Below are 15,253 nucleotides of genomic sequence, written 5' to 3' on the forward strand. Positions count from 1 at the left end.
TCCTTCAACAAGTCTTCAAGAAACAAGAATTTTGGAGACTCATTTTTCTCACTTTCAAGGTTAGAACTCTTATCTCTCCAGCAAAGAAGGGAAAATATTTTTGAATATTTTGAAGAAGCAATCCTGTTCTATTTTTCTCATTTCTATTGATTTCCACAGGTAATACTGGCTTGTACAATAGGAATACCTTCCACTTCAAAATCTGATTCCTGAGAAGATGGAGGTGTTTTGCCTCAATCCCTTTTTCCTTCTGTCAGGCATATGTTGGTATTTGGCTATCTGGCTACATTTTGATAATATTTCACTTTAGGGTAGTACTTATTTGTATCTATCTGGGGGTAATAGGAGTCCCAAACTGAGGCAAACTTCACCTAACACTGTGACATAAGTATGTATAGGATTATAGGATAAACTAAAGTCATGAAAAGTCCAAACTGAGTTAAAATGAGTAACAGATTTAATGAGGGTTTTTTGGTGGAAGATACACACTGTAGTATCATCTACTATCCATGCAGTAAGACAACACGGAATATTTTAAAGAAATCATTCTTTCCATCTTATGAGTATAAACCTTATGGAAAGAGACTGGACCTAAAACCCCAGGGAAATAGCTTTTTCCATCAAATATTTTTACATATACATTTGTATGTACAAAATACCCTACATAAGATAATTCCTGATTTGTTTAATAAAATATTTATATATGCTTACCATATACCAGGAACTTAGCTAAACAATTCAAAAATAACTCATTTTCCCCTCAAAACACTACAAAGTAAATAATATTACCTACAGCCCTTTACAGACACAGAAACTGAGGCATGGAAAGATGAAATGATTTCCCAAGGTCACAGAGTACGTAAGTGGCACATTCAGGATCCTAACCCTATTGGTTTGGCCCTATTGTTCACACTCTGAGCTAATAGGCTATGGGGCTTTACCAACATTATGGATATCTCGATCCATACTCTGCAGGACGGCACTTAGAATAAAGGCTGATGCCAGTGCTTCTGGATCTTTTCCCTTGTATGTGATCCCAAAGTATTCTAGAAGCTTTAATTCTGTTATCTCATATAAAACAACAAGAATAATAACCACAAAGTCAAAGAAGAGCAGGAAAAATCCTTGGTTACCTGTATGGTGCACTCTTTTTACAGCGGGGGAGATTTCCCACAGTGGTTAAGAGACTACTCCAAGATAAAAGGGGGACAGAGACACCTGAATCCAGATCTTCTACTCCAAGACCTGAGGCCAGTACAACGTTTTGTGCCTGACTGAGTGCGGGGCTGAAGGAAGGAGGGGAGTAGGGGTCTGTTCTCTGCAATCAGGGCACAAGAGGATCCTTTTTTGTTGCAGTCATCCTTCGTGAGAAATGAACCCTTTTGGGGCCAAGGGATCCACTGTGATGAAGTGACAACACAACCCCCAAGGCCTTTGGCTTTGGAGAAAGGGTAATGAGGATCCTGATAACTTCAACCCCAGGAGGAAAGATTGAGCATTAATGTTCTAGGTGAGCCAAGACACCTGGAGAGGACATAGAAAAATATGTGCTAACTGTTGTGCACTGGTCCATTGATTGGAGAGCACATATGCTTTTGCAACTTTCTATCTAGCTGCTAGCTGCCCCTGTCTGATTTCAGGGTTACTTCTTCCCTCCAAAATGGACTTACGGACTAACCTGGTAAACAAGGCAAAAGGACATGATGGAAAGATCAAAGGCCTGGACACAACAGACTTCCCTCCTGGGTGTTTTCAAAGTAGAGTTGGGACTCAAAATATCTTTTCCTGTAATCCTCCTTTTTTGTCCAGGGATGGTACAGCAAGTGTTAATGTAGGATAGTAGGCACTGTGGAATGAAAAGGCTCTGGGTTAAAATATGGTCTTATTCAGCCCCAGTGAGCTCAGTTTCCTCATCTAAAAAAGTGAGACTAAGAAGTGTCCTCATCGAATAATGTTTGTGTTATTTAACTGCAGCCTCACGATGGGCAGGGAAAAGGGTGCAAGTTAACCTAAAGAAGGAGACCCTAACAGCTTCAGTCACTCTATGTAACCAATTGCATATGTGTCAGAAAATAGATCAGATTCTCCAAATCAGATCTCATCTGAATCCTTAGCCACTGTCTTTCTCCCTTTATAGGAACTTGAAAAGAGGAAGGGGTGGAAAGGGTGTTGCTTATGCAATCTGCCCCTCCTTCCCACTCTCTGGCCTCCTGGTGTCCCATGACTCTGGTTTGCATAGAATTGGCAGGGCCTATGAGGGCGGAGAGCAGAGGGCACACTGCCAGCCTCTCAAACTTGCAGAACCAGCTTCCCGAACACAAAATTCAGAGGTGAACCACTGGATTCCGGTAGACCTGACATTCAGGAGTTTTGCCAGCTTAGTGCAAAGTCCACATTATAACCTTGCCTCAGCAATTTCTGGAGAAGATATACCAAAATGTATTCTGGTAAGACCCTGCTGAGCTGACTGCATCAGAGGGAGATTACGTCTTCTGAAAGTTTGCTGCTCTTCATTTGTTTCTCAGAATATATGTGAATATTCGTTGGAGACAGCTTTCCAGGTGAGGACTCATCTTGAAAAAGGGTAATTTATGACACCCACTCCAAAATAGACAAATCAAAATGCTCTTATTGATTTATACTAAAGAATATGCCTGCAAATATTCCGAAAGTAAAGAAATAACTCCAATTTTAGAAACATAAATCTAGCATCTCCTCTGAGGAGGGCACTTTGTTAGATGTTATGAAAAATTCTTGGAGGTTTCCACCCTGAATCATATATTAATATGGAGGAATTATGTGCTTTTTGAAAGCTGATATGTGAACAGAGAAGGAAGGAGGCTGGTCCAAGTAACATTTATTTAGCACATACTGTGTGGAGACACTATGCAAGCATGATCTTAATTAATCCTTCTGGTTACATCTAAAGGTAGGTGCTTTGTTCCTGAATGACTGATAAGCAATCAAGTCAAGCTTAAAGTCAGAGAGGGAATAAGTACATGAATAAGGACAAAAATACAACCAGATTTATAGCTTATTTAAATCATATAAAAATTTATTTTGAAGATTTCATTTATACTACTATTACCCCAACCTGCTTATTTTTGTATTTTGCTGTGTTCTCTTTTATTTATGTTTATATATGTGGTATAGATGAACTGCTTTACTCCCTACCTTTTCTGATTTGATTTTAATGCTCTCCCACCTCTCTACATATACAGGTATTGTATTAGTGCCTTGGAGTTGCAGCAGCATCATAGATTTTGTGCCAGACACATAGATTAACAATATAATCATTACTGGTGGCTTTTGAGAGTTGGGTGCAGTGGGAAATAGGAGAGAAAAATAGGATAATGTGGATACAGAGGATAATGGAGGGTGAAGAAGGAGGAGAATAAAAAGAGGAGAATTTATGTCCATGCACACATACTCGAGGATCATTTCACGGCTCAATTCCAGAGGGTACTGTTCATTGTGGAAGTTAAAGATATATCCCATTCCTTCAATACAGAAGAATTGCAAGCCAATGGACTGATTTAAATCACAGTGTGGTTGACAGTCACTGAAGATGTTAATAGAAGGAGGAGTGGAAGTAGTGAAAAGTAATATATGTTTAGTGTTTACTGTATGGAAGATGCTCTTCAAAGCACTTTGCATTTTTAATTCATTTAATCCTAACAAAAATTCTGTGAGTTAGATAGCGCCATTATCCCATCCACTTAAGAGGAAATCAAGGTACACAGAGGATAAGCAGCTTGCCCAAGGTTGTATAGCTTGCTGCCAGTGGAGCCAGGGAGTCACTGATAACAGCTTTAATTTCAAAAAATGCTATATATAATTTTAAGATGTGCTTGTTAATCTAAAAGAGAAAGTAATAGCTGAAATTCATCAAATGTAATATAGGGAACTGAAAAATTCAGAAAGAGACTCCTGTGCTTTCTGCCAGTCTCATTCTTCCTTGGCGTTGGTGAAGACTTCAGTGAAGATGATCTAGTGAAGAGATACTTAAAAAGGCCTGGTCATAAGCATAGATGATGCTACTCACGTTTCTAAATCTCCTCCATCTCTTCTCATTCCTGCCTGTTTCTTGGTCATCTCTCTAGGTAAGGTGTCCTTCAAAATGTTCTCATTGCAAGGTGCCAAGATGCTGCAGATGCTGGAGAAATCCTTGCAGAATAGCCTTCCTGAATCCTTAAAGGTGAGAATGGAAAATTCCGAGGGGAGTAAGGAACAACAGCTTCCTGTGAAAGAGGAGGAAAAGAGTCTAATATTTCTTGAGCATCTGTTCTGTGCCAGGCACTATTTCATGTTTTCTCTCATTTAATTTACATTATGTCTCTGTAAGGTGTTTGCAGAATATGGAGAAAACGGAGGGTCATTGAGTGATTTGCCCAGAATTTCACAAATAGTGAGCTGCAGTGCTCTGAGATGGCTAGAAATATGCTGAGACAACACTGCTTTTTGTTCTGAGCTGACTCACAAACAAGTCCCTTGTTTCTTTACCAGAAATATTTCACAATAAACTAGAAATCTGTCCAGAGCTCAAAGTTGAGTGAGAGTACATATTAATGTTTAGCTTATTTTCCCTGAAAGAACCCTGTCCAGGTGAGAGATTAACCATCACAAGACTGCTAGAAATGTGGTAATGGGTCAAATTCTATTTCATCAATCTTCAAAGGATTGTGCTTTATAAATATGTCGCTTAAGGAGACTTCCAAGTGATTACAAAGTGCAGTTCTTTTCATTGCAACGATATGAGTTGCAAGGGGCTGGATTCATGCACAGGTGGAGTGTGTTTGTGTATGGGGGCGTGCATGTGCATGCATATGCATGTGTGTGTGTTTGTGTGTCAGCATTACCAGGGACACCAGCTTATTTGAAGTGCCTTCTTCAGCTAATGAAAATAGATGACTTTTCACAACTAACTACCCAGCTCCAAAACCAACCAGCTTCAGGTCCAGGGATAGCAGTCATGAAGAAGAAGTGGTAATATTGGCAAACATTTATTGCATAATACGTGGTTTCAGATACTGTACTAAGTGCCTTATATTCATTAGCTTATATAAGCATCAAGCCCTACAATGTGGGTACTACTCCAGTCCCCTGTGTTAAAGATGATGGATCTGAGGGTTAGAAAACTTGAATAACTTGTCCAGTTGCTCACTGCTGGGCCAAGAATATAAACTAGAAAGCACATTTCAACTCTTTGCATACCTTACTGTTTTGAACAAAATGAGAATCAATATCAGGACCTATAAATTTTTAAACACTTATACTTGGAGTGGATGATCAACAGGAACAGATAGAAATGGCATAATCATTCTTTTAGTCCACCTGTGTCACCATTCTGGGAGGTTCTCTTGGTCTGGGCACTCCCTTTATAATAAATGTTACCAGTTCTCTTGTACTGGAGTTTGACAATGAGGTGGTCTCCCACTTTTCAGGATATCTTATTTTTAGGGAGAATTCCTGAGGGGTTGAATTGGGCTTACCAGCATATAAATATCCCATGTCTGAGACCGGAGCTTAGACCTTTCATGGAGTCTCACATGAAGACCCTTGTCTTTCACAACAAAGTGAGCTTCTTGGCCACATTCCCAAGGCAATTATTTAAAAAGTGGATGATGAATTTTCTGTACATATTTCCTTCTATGAGTGTTTAGATGCTATTCATTTAACAAGACCAATTTAATAAGAGAACAAATGAAGACGTTTCTCTCTATTATGAGCATACTGATGAATACATAATTGTCTCTGATCTATGATATAGTTTCAGCCAAATCATATTATCTGGCCTCTGAACTTCAGTATGATCGATGATTTTATTTTTCATAGGAAGGAAAATGATGACAATAAGCCTCAATCCAGTACAGAAGCCATGCCCTTTGCCACTCTACTTTGATTTCCCTCACATAGTCTAATCCTTCCAAGCATGCTAATCTTTGATGGAGATGCACATAGATTATGAAAGGAAATCTGAACCTTCTAAAATTAATTCATCAATTGAGGTGTTACCTTACAGCGTCAGAATGTAGGCATTATGTGGGCAGGGATCTTTGTTTAGTTCTCAAGTTGTTCCAAGCACTCAGTCCCTGGAACACAATAGGGACTCAATAAATAAGTATTGAATTTTGAATAAAATCCATGTATAGACTTTCCTTTTTTCATTTCCTTGGAAGTAACTTTCCTCTATTCAGTCAGAAGCACCCACTCCACTAGAGAACAACTAAAATTATTACTTCAAGAATCACAACAAATTAAACAAAAGAGAGACTAACATTCAGCATGTTTTCTAAAATAGTTTCATCAAATTGATTTCAGAATGTATTTGGAGTAGTCAAATCTTCTGAACCATATGGAAGAGCCAGGTTTTTTTGTAGGGGAAAAATTCATTCAACCATACACACATAGAGTACATAGCTAGAAATTTTTGTAAAGTGAGAGTTAAAGGGTCATAGAGCAGGGTGTTAAGTTTATTTCTATCATATATATATATATATATATATATGTATGTGTGTGTTGGAGGTGACATTATCCAGATGTAGTGTGAGGAGATCCAGGATTCTGTCCTCCTACAGAAAATGTCAGCAACAAATAAGAACTGGAAGAACCATCATTCTCAAAGCTCTAGAAAATAGTTAAAGTGTTGCAGTGACAGGACAAATGCCGAATCAAGAAAAAGACAACTTCAATATAGTAGTATCTCATGGCACCTTTGCTGGCCCTTCCCCTATCCTTGCACCAGCTTGGTATGGCTCTCACCCCTGCTCCCAGTATAGGTTCTTGGTTCTGGTTCTGGAGGGATCATAGTAATCCTTCTGAACATACCAGAGTGCATATATTTCTGTACCAATCTCTCTGGTTGCAGCCTGAAGGACTGAACCAGGACTCTCATCACAGACTCACCATCTCAGAACTTGCCTGCGTGTAGAGGTAGCTCATAGAACCTTCCTACAGAATGTGTAAGAAAATAGGCAAATTGCTGCTGCCTGGGACAAAATATTGCTGACTGTAGGATATATAGTGCAGCCCCTGGGACCCTGAGAAAACACTGTTTTGTTTTGTTTTGTTCTGTTTTGAGAAAGGAGACACTCAGATCCATGCAAATGGGGAAATTCCTAGGACAAGAGACATGCTCAGAAAAGAACTGGGGAAGATGTTACATTTTAGGTTGTTCTCTAAACTCATAGTTAGGCAAGTATGGTAGATTAAATTATGTACTCCACAAAGACATATTCTTATTCTAATCCATATTACTGTAAGTATGAACCCATTTGTGAATAGAACTGTTTGAAAATATAATTTTTAGTCAAAGTGGGCCCAACTGAATCAAGGTGGGCCTTAATCTGTATTAATGGAGTCCTTTACAAGCAAAAGAAATTTGGGCATAGTCAGTCAAAGAGGGGTCAGATGCTAGAAGTCAATAGAAAATGGAAGGGTAGACACAAGAGAGAGAGATCACTGTATGATGGCTATGGAACCCCAAGGATTGTGACCAGCCCACAGAAGAATGCTAGAATTCAGGGAAGATGCATGGCCTTGCTGACACCTTGGTTTTCAATTTCTAGTCTCTGCAAACATGAGACAATAAATACTTGCTGTTTAAGCCAACTCATGATATGGTATTTATCACTGCAGTATAAATAAATTATAGGCCCCAAATGCAAATGTGCAAAAAAGTAGCTTCTGTATTTTGCCCTTAACTGAATGGAATTTCCATGTAATGCCTCCTCTCATGGCTGGAAATAAAATAAATTCTTATGAATTCAGTCAAATCTAGAGAGGTTTTTTCCTCTCTTTCTCCACAGTCTAACATCAATACTTCATGTGGTATAGGGGTAGCTGGAGTGATGGATATAAGTGTATCCTTGGTTGTCATCTATCCATGGTAGCAGTCATTAAAGTGTCGGTCATTTAACTTGGGCAATGGTCATTGGTATATTTCCATTCATGCTGCCATCGGCTGAAGCCTCATATTCACAATTGTCATGAGGTCCATAATGATACATTTGCTGCATTCTTCAACTCCAAAACCTCAAGGACACTTACTACAGAGAGGCTATCTTCCTTTCTTCCTCCCTCTCCTAACTTCTCATTCCTCTTGAGGATAGAGTCTTAAACTGATACTTGAAATATTAAACAGCCAGTCCAACATGGTGGGAGTGGGGATCCAAGACTGGACCCAGTATATGGCGCTCCAAAAGCCCTTTCTCATGAGACTAGGCTGTAGTCTATGCTGCTGGTGGGAGTTCATTGAACCTTTCCAGAGGGTAATGTGGAAGTACATGTTAAAGATTTTAACTGTGTATATAGCCTTTGGATGAGTAATTGCCCTTCTAGATTTTCTAAATAAATATCAGGTGCTTATGGAGGATTTCTATTCTTAAATTGAAAACTTGGGAAGAGCTGAAATGGTTATCAATAGGTGCCTTAGTTTATCATGGATGCTATGACAAATACCACACGAGTTGGTTTAAACAATGGGAATTTATTGATACACAGCTTTGGAGGCTAGATGTTCAAAATCAAGGTCTTGACAGGTCATGCTTTTTCCCTGAATCTGTAGCATTTTGATGCTGGCTTGCCATAATTTCTGGGGTTCCTTGGCTTGCCTCTGTCACATGGCTTCTCCTTCTGTTTGATACTTCTCTTGATCAGCTGCCTGTGTCTCTGTATAGATTTACTCTCCTTATAAAACTTTAGCCCTATGAAAATAAGGCCCTCTCTGATTCCATTTAGCCACATCTAAATAGGATCTTCAAATATTCTATTCACAAATGAGTTCACACCTTAACTTATAATGACTCATCTTCAATGGTGCAATTTAGTTATGGGTTCACACACACAGGAATTCAGTTTAAACTTGAACATGTCTTTTTTGAGGGACAGGACTCAATATCAAACAACAGGCAAATGGAAAAAAAAAAAAAACTCTTACATCTACATGGTAGAATCCTATGCAGACATTAGAAAATTATGAGTTTATAATAGAAACAGGCCCACATTCAAGGGGAATAAATCAGATTTAAAAATACTATGTATCAGATATTTTTATTTTTGTAAAACTGGGTGTCTCTATGCATACAAATAAAAGAATATCTGGGAAAGATAATATTAAATCCTTCAATAAAGAGTGGCATTAACCTTCCTATTTCTTGGAATGTTACAGGTTTATGGGACCGTCTTCCACATAAATCAGGGAAACCCATTCAAGCTAAAGGTGCTGGTGGACAAGTGGCCTGATTTTAATACAGTGGTTGTCCGACCTCAGGAGCAGGTAAGATGTCAGTAATGGAATGAAGATGCTTTTATGTTTATTTGCTGAGTGTCTACCATGTGCCTTGCCATGTAATAGACAGGAATCAGGAATGAATCATGGGGAAGATAAGCAAGTCCCTGTCCTCAAAAAGCTCACAGCCTGGAGATGATATATCAACAAGGTATAATATGGTGTGAAGTATGTAAAAACAGAAGATCTACAAGATACAGAAATAGCTCAGGCATAATCTGATTAAAATCAGATGTGGACTTCTGGTTGCCCAAGATAGCAGCATAGATTCTCTAGGGTTCTTTCCCCCCATAGAATCTTTGAACAACTAGCAAAAACTGGCAGAACCATCTTCCTCAGCACTCCAGAAATGTTAAGAGCATTGTAGTTATAGGGAAAGCACTGAATCAAGAAAATGCAGCTTAAAATCATTAGAAGAACTTGTGATGCCCTGCTGCCCCTCCTTCAACTCTCCCCTGCATTGTGTACAGCTGGCCTGTGCTCTCATTGTGGAGTGCCTGTATGCTGTTGCCAGTATAACAGATGAAAACCTGAAGGACCAAACCAGAACATTCATCCCAGGCTTACCTTCCTAGAACTTGCCCTACAGGCAGAAGATCTTGTAGACAGTGAAAGTAGTTTAAGAGAAAAACAACCAAAGTGGATTGGGGTAAAGGATTTCCAGCATAAAGACATACAGTGGAACACCTGGGAGGGGAGAGAAATCTATTTCAAAGGCATTTCTGGGGACATGCAGATACTTATAAAAGGGGAATTCCTAAGTTTAAGAGTGCATGCCCATATCAGGAAGCATGTTCAGAAAAGCTATCACCTTGGTCTGATCTTTTGGTAGGAGGGCTAAACTCTGAAGAACAGAAGTCAAAAATAAGCCAATTTTCAAGGACCATGAAAGACATTTATTCCTCTGGACTATTTGTATTTGTAAGCTACTGGCACTCAAAAAAATCACTGTCACATTACTAACTGGATACAAAATTAAGAAACAGACACATCAGGGACTAAATTCAGGGGTTAATATATTAATTTATTAAAATGTACCATGTGCAACAGATTACAAAACAAAGAAACAGAAAATCATGGTCAATGCAAAGGAACAAGATAAAACTTCAGAAACCATCAATGAATAAAACCAGACTTCAGACATACCAGACCAGGATATAAAAATGATCTTCAATATGCTCAAGGAGATAAAGAGAAATACTGAGAAAGAACAAAGGTATTGGAAAAATGATGAACAAAAAATTGAGAAAATAAAAAAATAGAGAGAAATTATAAAAAGGAACCGAACAGAAATATTACAATTGAAAACCACAATAATTAAAATAAACAATTCCCAGGAGGGTTTCAACAGAAAATAGAGCTGACAGAAGAAAGAATCAGTGAATTCTAAGATTAAACAACTGAAATGATTCAGGTTGAGGAGCAGAAAGAAAAGAGAATGAAGAAGAGTGAACAAAGGCTGAGATCTGTGAGACAGCATTAAGTATTCAAATATATGCATTATGGGGGTCCTAGAAAAGAGAATATATTCATTATGGGGGTCCTAGAAAAGAGAAGGGGAGAGAGAGAGAGAGGGAGAAGCAAAGAGCAGAAGGAATATTCAAAGAAATTATGCCAGAACAGTTACCAAATTTAATGAAAGACATGAATATACACATTCAAGAATTCCAACAAACCCCCAAACATGATAAACTTGTAGAGAACTGTGCCCCAATATATTGTGGTTAAACAATCAAATGCCAAGGACAAGGAGAGTGGTCTGAAAGCTGCAGGAGAAAACCAGTATGTCATGAATGAAATAGCACCAATATGATTAAGTGCCAGTTTCTCATCAGAAACTATGAAGGCAGGGAAATGAAATATTTAAAGTGCTGAAAGAAAATAATTGCCAACCAACAATTTGGTTGACTCTCATTCAAAAAATAAGGGAGAGATTAAGACTTACCCAGATAAAAGCTAAGAAGTTTATCAGTAGTAGAGTTGCCCTACAAGCAATGATAAAGGGAGTTCTTCAAGCTGAAAGAAAAAGACATGAGAGAGTGAATTGAAATGGCATAAAGAAATAAAGAACTGTGGTAAAGGTAATCATATGGGTACTTACAAATACCAGTAGTATTGTATTGTATTTTGGTGTGCAATTCCACTTTTTACTTCTTGCTGGTCCTAAACTGCAAATGTATAAAAAGTAATGATAAATACCTGTTTTTGGACACACAATGTATAAAGACACAATTTGTAACAAGAAAAACAAAAGGTGAGGGGACAGAGGGGAATATAGGGAAATAGTTGGTGTGTAGGAACACAATTAAGTTGGTATCAAATCAAATATGATTGTCATAGATTTAGGGTTTTAAATTTAAGCCCCATAGTAACTTCAAAGAAAATATTGAAAATACACATGGAAGAAAATGAGAAGAGACTCAAAATGTATCACCACAAAGAATAAAATAAATAAGAAAGTACAGAGTAATAGACGAATTGAGGAACAAAAATGGTAGAAGACTTCCAAAAACCAAGGAGCAAAATGGAAGAAGAAAGTACTGCATTGTTAGTTACTTTAAAAGTAAATGAATTCAGCACTCCAGTCAAAAGTCAGACAGGGCAGAATGGATAAAAAGCATGATCCAACTATATATAGTTTACAAGAGACTCACTAAATTCAAACACACATTAGGTTTTAAGTGAAAGGATTGTGTTCTGGTTTGCTAATGCTACCAGAAATGGATTGGCCTTTATAAAGGGGATTTATCAGGTTACAAAGTTACAATTCTAAGGTCATAAAAGTGTCAAAACTAAGGCATCAACAAGAGGATACCTTCACTGATGAAAGGCTGATCACATCCAGAAAACCTCTGTTAGTTGGCAAGGCATGTGGTGGTGTCTGCCTTTGCTCTGGGGTTCTGGTTTCAAAATGGCTTTCTCCAAAATGTCTCTGGGGTAGCATCTCCAAATGTTTTCAAGTATCTCTAAGCATCAGCTCCCAAGCATCTCTCCAAAAGTCTCTCTCACTTGCTTTGAGTTCCTTCTCTCTGTGAGCTCTTTTATAGGACTCCAGTGATTTAGTTAAGACCCACCCTGAATGGGCAGGATGCACATCTCCATGGAAATAAATTAATCAGATATTTCCACCCTAATCAACAGACTAATCAGTCTGCCCCCACAAGATTACATTAAATAATATGGCTTTTCTGGGGGAAATAATATATCCAAACTGGCACTGATGGAAAAAAAAATATTCCACACATATAGTAATGAAAAGGAATCTAGGTTAGCTGTTTTAATATCAGAAAAATGGACTTTAACTGAAAAACAGTTGCAAAGGACAAAGAAGGATACTAAATACAGGTAAAGGGGACAATTCTACAAGAATACATAATAATTATAAATATATATGCACCTAATAGCAGAGCCCCAAAATATACAGATAAAATTCACAGATTTGAAGGGAGAGATACATAGTAATATTTTAATAGTAGGAGACATCAATACACCACTTAAAATAATGGATAGAACATGTAGACAAAGGATCAATAAGGAAATAGAAGACTTGAATGATACTCTAAACCACTAGATCTAACAGATGAATATAGAACACTTCATCCAACAGCAGAAGACTCATTCTTCTCTAGAGCATGAGTCATTCTACATGATAGCCCATATGTTAAGTCACAAAATAAGTCTCAATTTAAATTCAAATATATTGAAATCTTACAATGTATCTTCTGCAACCACAATGGAATAAAGGTAGAAGTCAAAAACAGATGGAGAACTGACAAATTCACAAATATGTGGAAACACACTCTTAAAAAGCCAATGGGTCAAGGAAGAAAACACAAAGGAAATTAGGAAATATTTTGACAGCAGAACATACCAAAAGTTATGGAATGCAGTGAAAGCAGTGCTGAGAGGGAAATTTCTATCTCTAAATGCTTACATTAAAAAAGGAGAAAGATCTCAATTCAGAGATGTAACCTCACAGCTGGAGGATCTGGAAAAAGATGATCAAATTAAACCCAAGACAAGCAAAAGGAAAGAAATATAAAGATTAGAGTGGAGATAAATGAAATAGAGAACTAAAAATAAAACAATAAGGAGAATCAACAAAACCTAAAGTTGGTTATTTGAAAAGATAAAAAAAAAAAAGACACACCTTTAACTAGACAGAGAAAGAAAAAGAAAGAGAAGGTGCAAATAACTAAAATCAGAAATGAAAAGGATTTTGAGATGATATTAACAAATGCATTCCAAAAAATTTGAAAATCTAGATGAAATGGAAAAATTCCTAGAAACACACAAACTACCAATATAGACTCAAGAAGAAATAGAAAATGTCAGCAGACCAATAACAAGTAAAGTGATAGAATGAGTAATCAAAAACCTCACAACAAAGAAAAGCCCAGGAACAGATGGCTTCACTGGTGAATTTTACCAAACATTCCAAAAAGAATTAACACCAATCCTGCTCAAGCTCTTCCAAACAAGAGGAGGTAATACTTCCTAACTAGTTCTATGAGACCAGCATCACCATTATACCAAAGCCAGGTAAGGTACCGATACCACAAAGAAAGAAAGTTACCAACCAATTTCCCTAATGAATATGGATGCAAAATCCTCAACAAAATTCTAGGAAATCAAATCCAACACACATTAAAAGCATTATACACCAGGACCAAGTGGGATTTATCCCAGGAATGCAAAGGTGTTTCAACATATGAAAATCAATTACTGTAGTTCACTGCGGAAACAGAATGAAGGCAAAAATACACACCAAAAACATATAAGTATCTCAATTGGTGCAGAAAAGGCATTTGCCAATTCCAGTACCCCTTCTTGATAAAAATCCTCAGTAAACTAGGAATAGAAGGAAATATCCTTAACATGATAAAGAGTTATATATAAAACACCCACAGCTAACATCATACTCAATGGTGAAAGACTGAAAGCTAAAAGCAGAACAAGGTAAGAACTGGCACCACTATTATTCAATATTTTTCTGGAAGTTCTAGCCAGAGCAATTAGGCAAGAAAAAGAAATTAGTCATCCAAACTGGAAAGGAAGAAGTAAAACATTCCCTATTTTGCAGATGACATGATTGTATATACAGAGAATAGTTTAAAAATCAACAACAAAGTTACTAGAGCTAAGAAATAAATTCAGCAAAGTGGCAGGGTACAAGATCAACACTGATAATTCAGTGATGTTTCTATTCATTAGTAATGAACAACCTAAAAAGTAAATCAAGGGAAAATGTTCCATTTGCAATAACATATATAGAATCAACTAACTATGGGTTAATTTACCAAGCATGTTAAGGGCTTGAACACAGAAAAATACAAAACATTGCTGAAAGCAATTAAAGATGACCTAAGTAAATGGAAGGACATTCTGTGTTTATGGATTGGAAGACTAAATATTGTTATGATGCCAGTTCTACCTAAAGTGATTTACAGAATCAATGTAATTCCAATAAAATCACAACAGTCATCTTTGCAGAAATGCAAAAGCCAATTATCAAATTCATATGGAATGATAGGGAGCCCCAAATAGCCAAAGACCACTTGATAAGTTGGAGGACCCACAAATCTCAATTTAAAAACTTGTACAAGACCCAGGAATCAAAATAGCATAGTACTGACACAAGGTCAGATATATAGGCCAATGGAATCAAATCAAGTATTCAGAAATATTCAAGAATGCCAAGTCCACCCAATCGAGAATGAATAGTCTCTTCAAAAATGGTGCTGGAAAAACTGGATATCTACAAACAAAAGAATGAAGGTGGATCTCTCCCTCACACCATATACAGCAATCCACTCAAAATGGATCAAAGACCTAAGTATAAGAACCAAAACCATAATACTCTTAGAAAAAACATAGGGAAACTTCTCTAGAGCCTCGTGTTAGGCAATGATTTCTTAGACTTTACCCCAAAACAAAAGCAACAACAGAAAAATAGAAAATTTT

The 15,253-nt window shown here is 37.4% G+C and overlaps 1 protein-coding gene and 1 long non-coding RNA gene across 5 annotated transcripts in view; one reads left to right on the forward strand and one right to left on the reverse strand.

Annotated features, from left to right (window-relative positions):
* Positions 1-456: 456 nt before the first annotated feature.
* Positions 457-4,449, reverse strand: LOC119536040. Its single transcript, XR_005217348.1, has 3 exons — positions 4,046-4,449; positions 1,679-1,846; positions 457-1,524 (listed from the first exon to the last, which is right to left on the reverse strand). It is a non-coding gene; the product is annotated as an uncharacterized LOC119536040 (long non-coding RNA).
* LOC119536039 (glycine N-acyltransferase-like) overlaps positions 2,332-15,253 on the forward strand; it is a 28,478-nt gene continuing 15,556 nt past the window's right edge. Inside the window, exons 1-3 of one of the 4 annotated variants that reach the window (XM_037838497.1) lie at positions 2,332-2,584; positions 4,104-4,198; positions 9,170-9,277. In XM_037838497.1, the coding sequence (XP_037694425.1) occupies positions 4,121-4,198; positions 9,170-9,277 (186 nt within the window). In that variant the 5' untranslated portion in view covers positions 2,332-2,584; positions 4,104-4,120. Of the gene's footprint in view, positions 2,585-2,730; positions 2,930-4,103; positions 4,199-9,169; positions 9,278-15,253 lie in introns of those variants that run through there. The other 3 variants (XM_037838496.1, XM_037838499.1, XM_037838498.1) reach the window with 3 other exon arrangements.

The sequence above is a fragment of the Choloepus didactylus genome, chromosome 6 (assembly GCF_015220235.1).
Source record: "Choloepus didactylus isolate mChoDid1 chromosome 6, mChoDid1.pri, whole genome shotgun sequence".
NCBI lineage: Eukaryota > Metazoa > Chordata > Mammalia > Pilosa > Megalonychidae > Choloepus > Choloepus didactylus.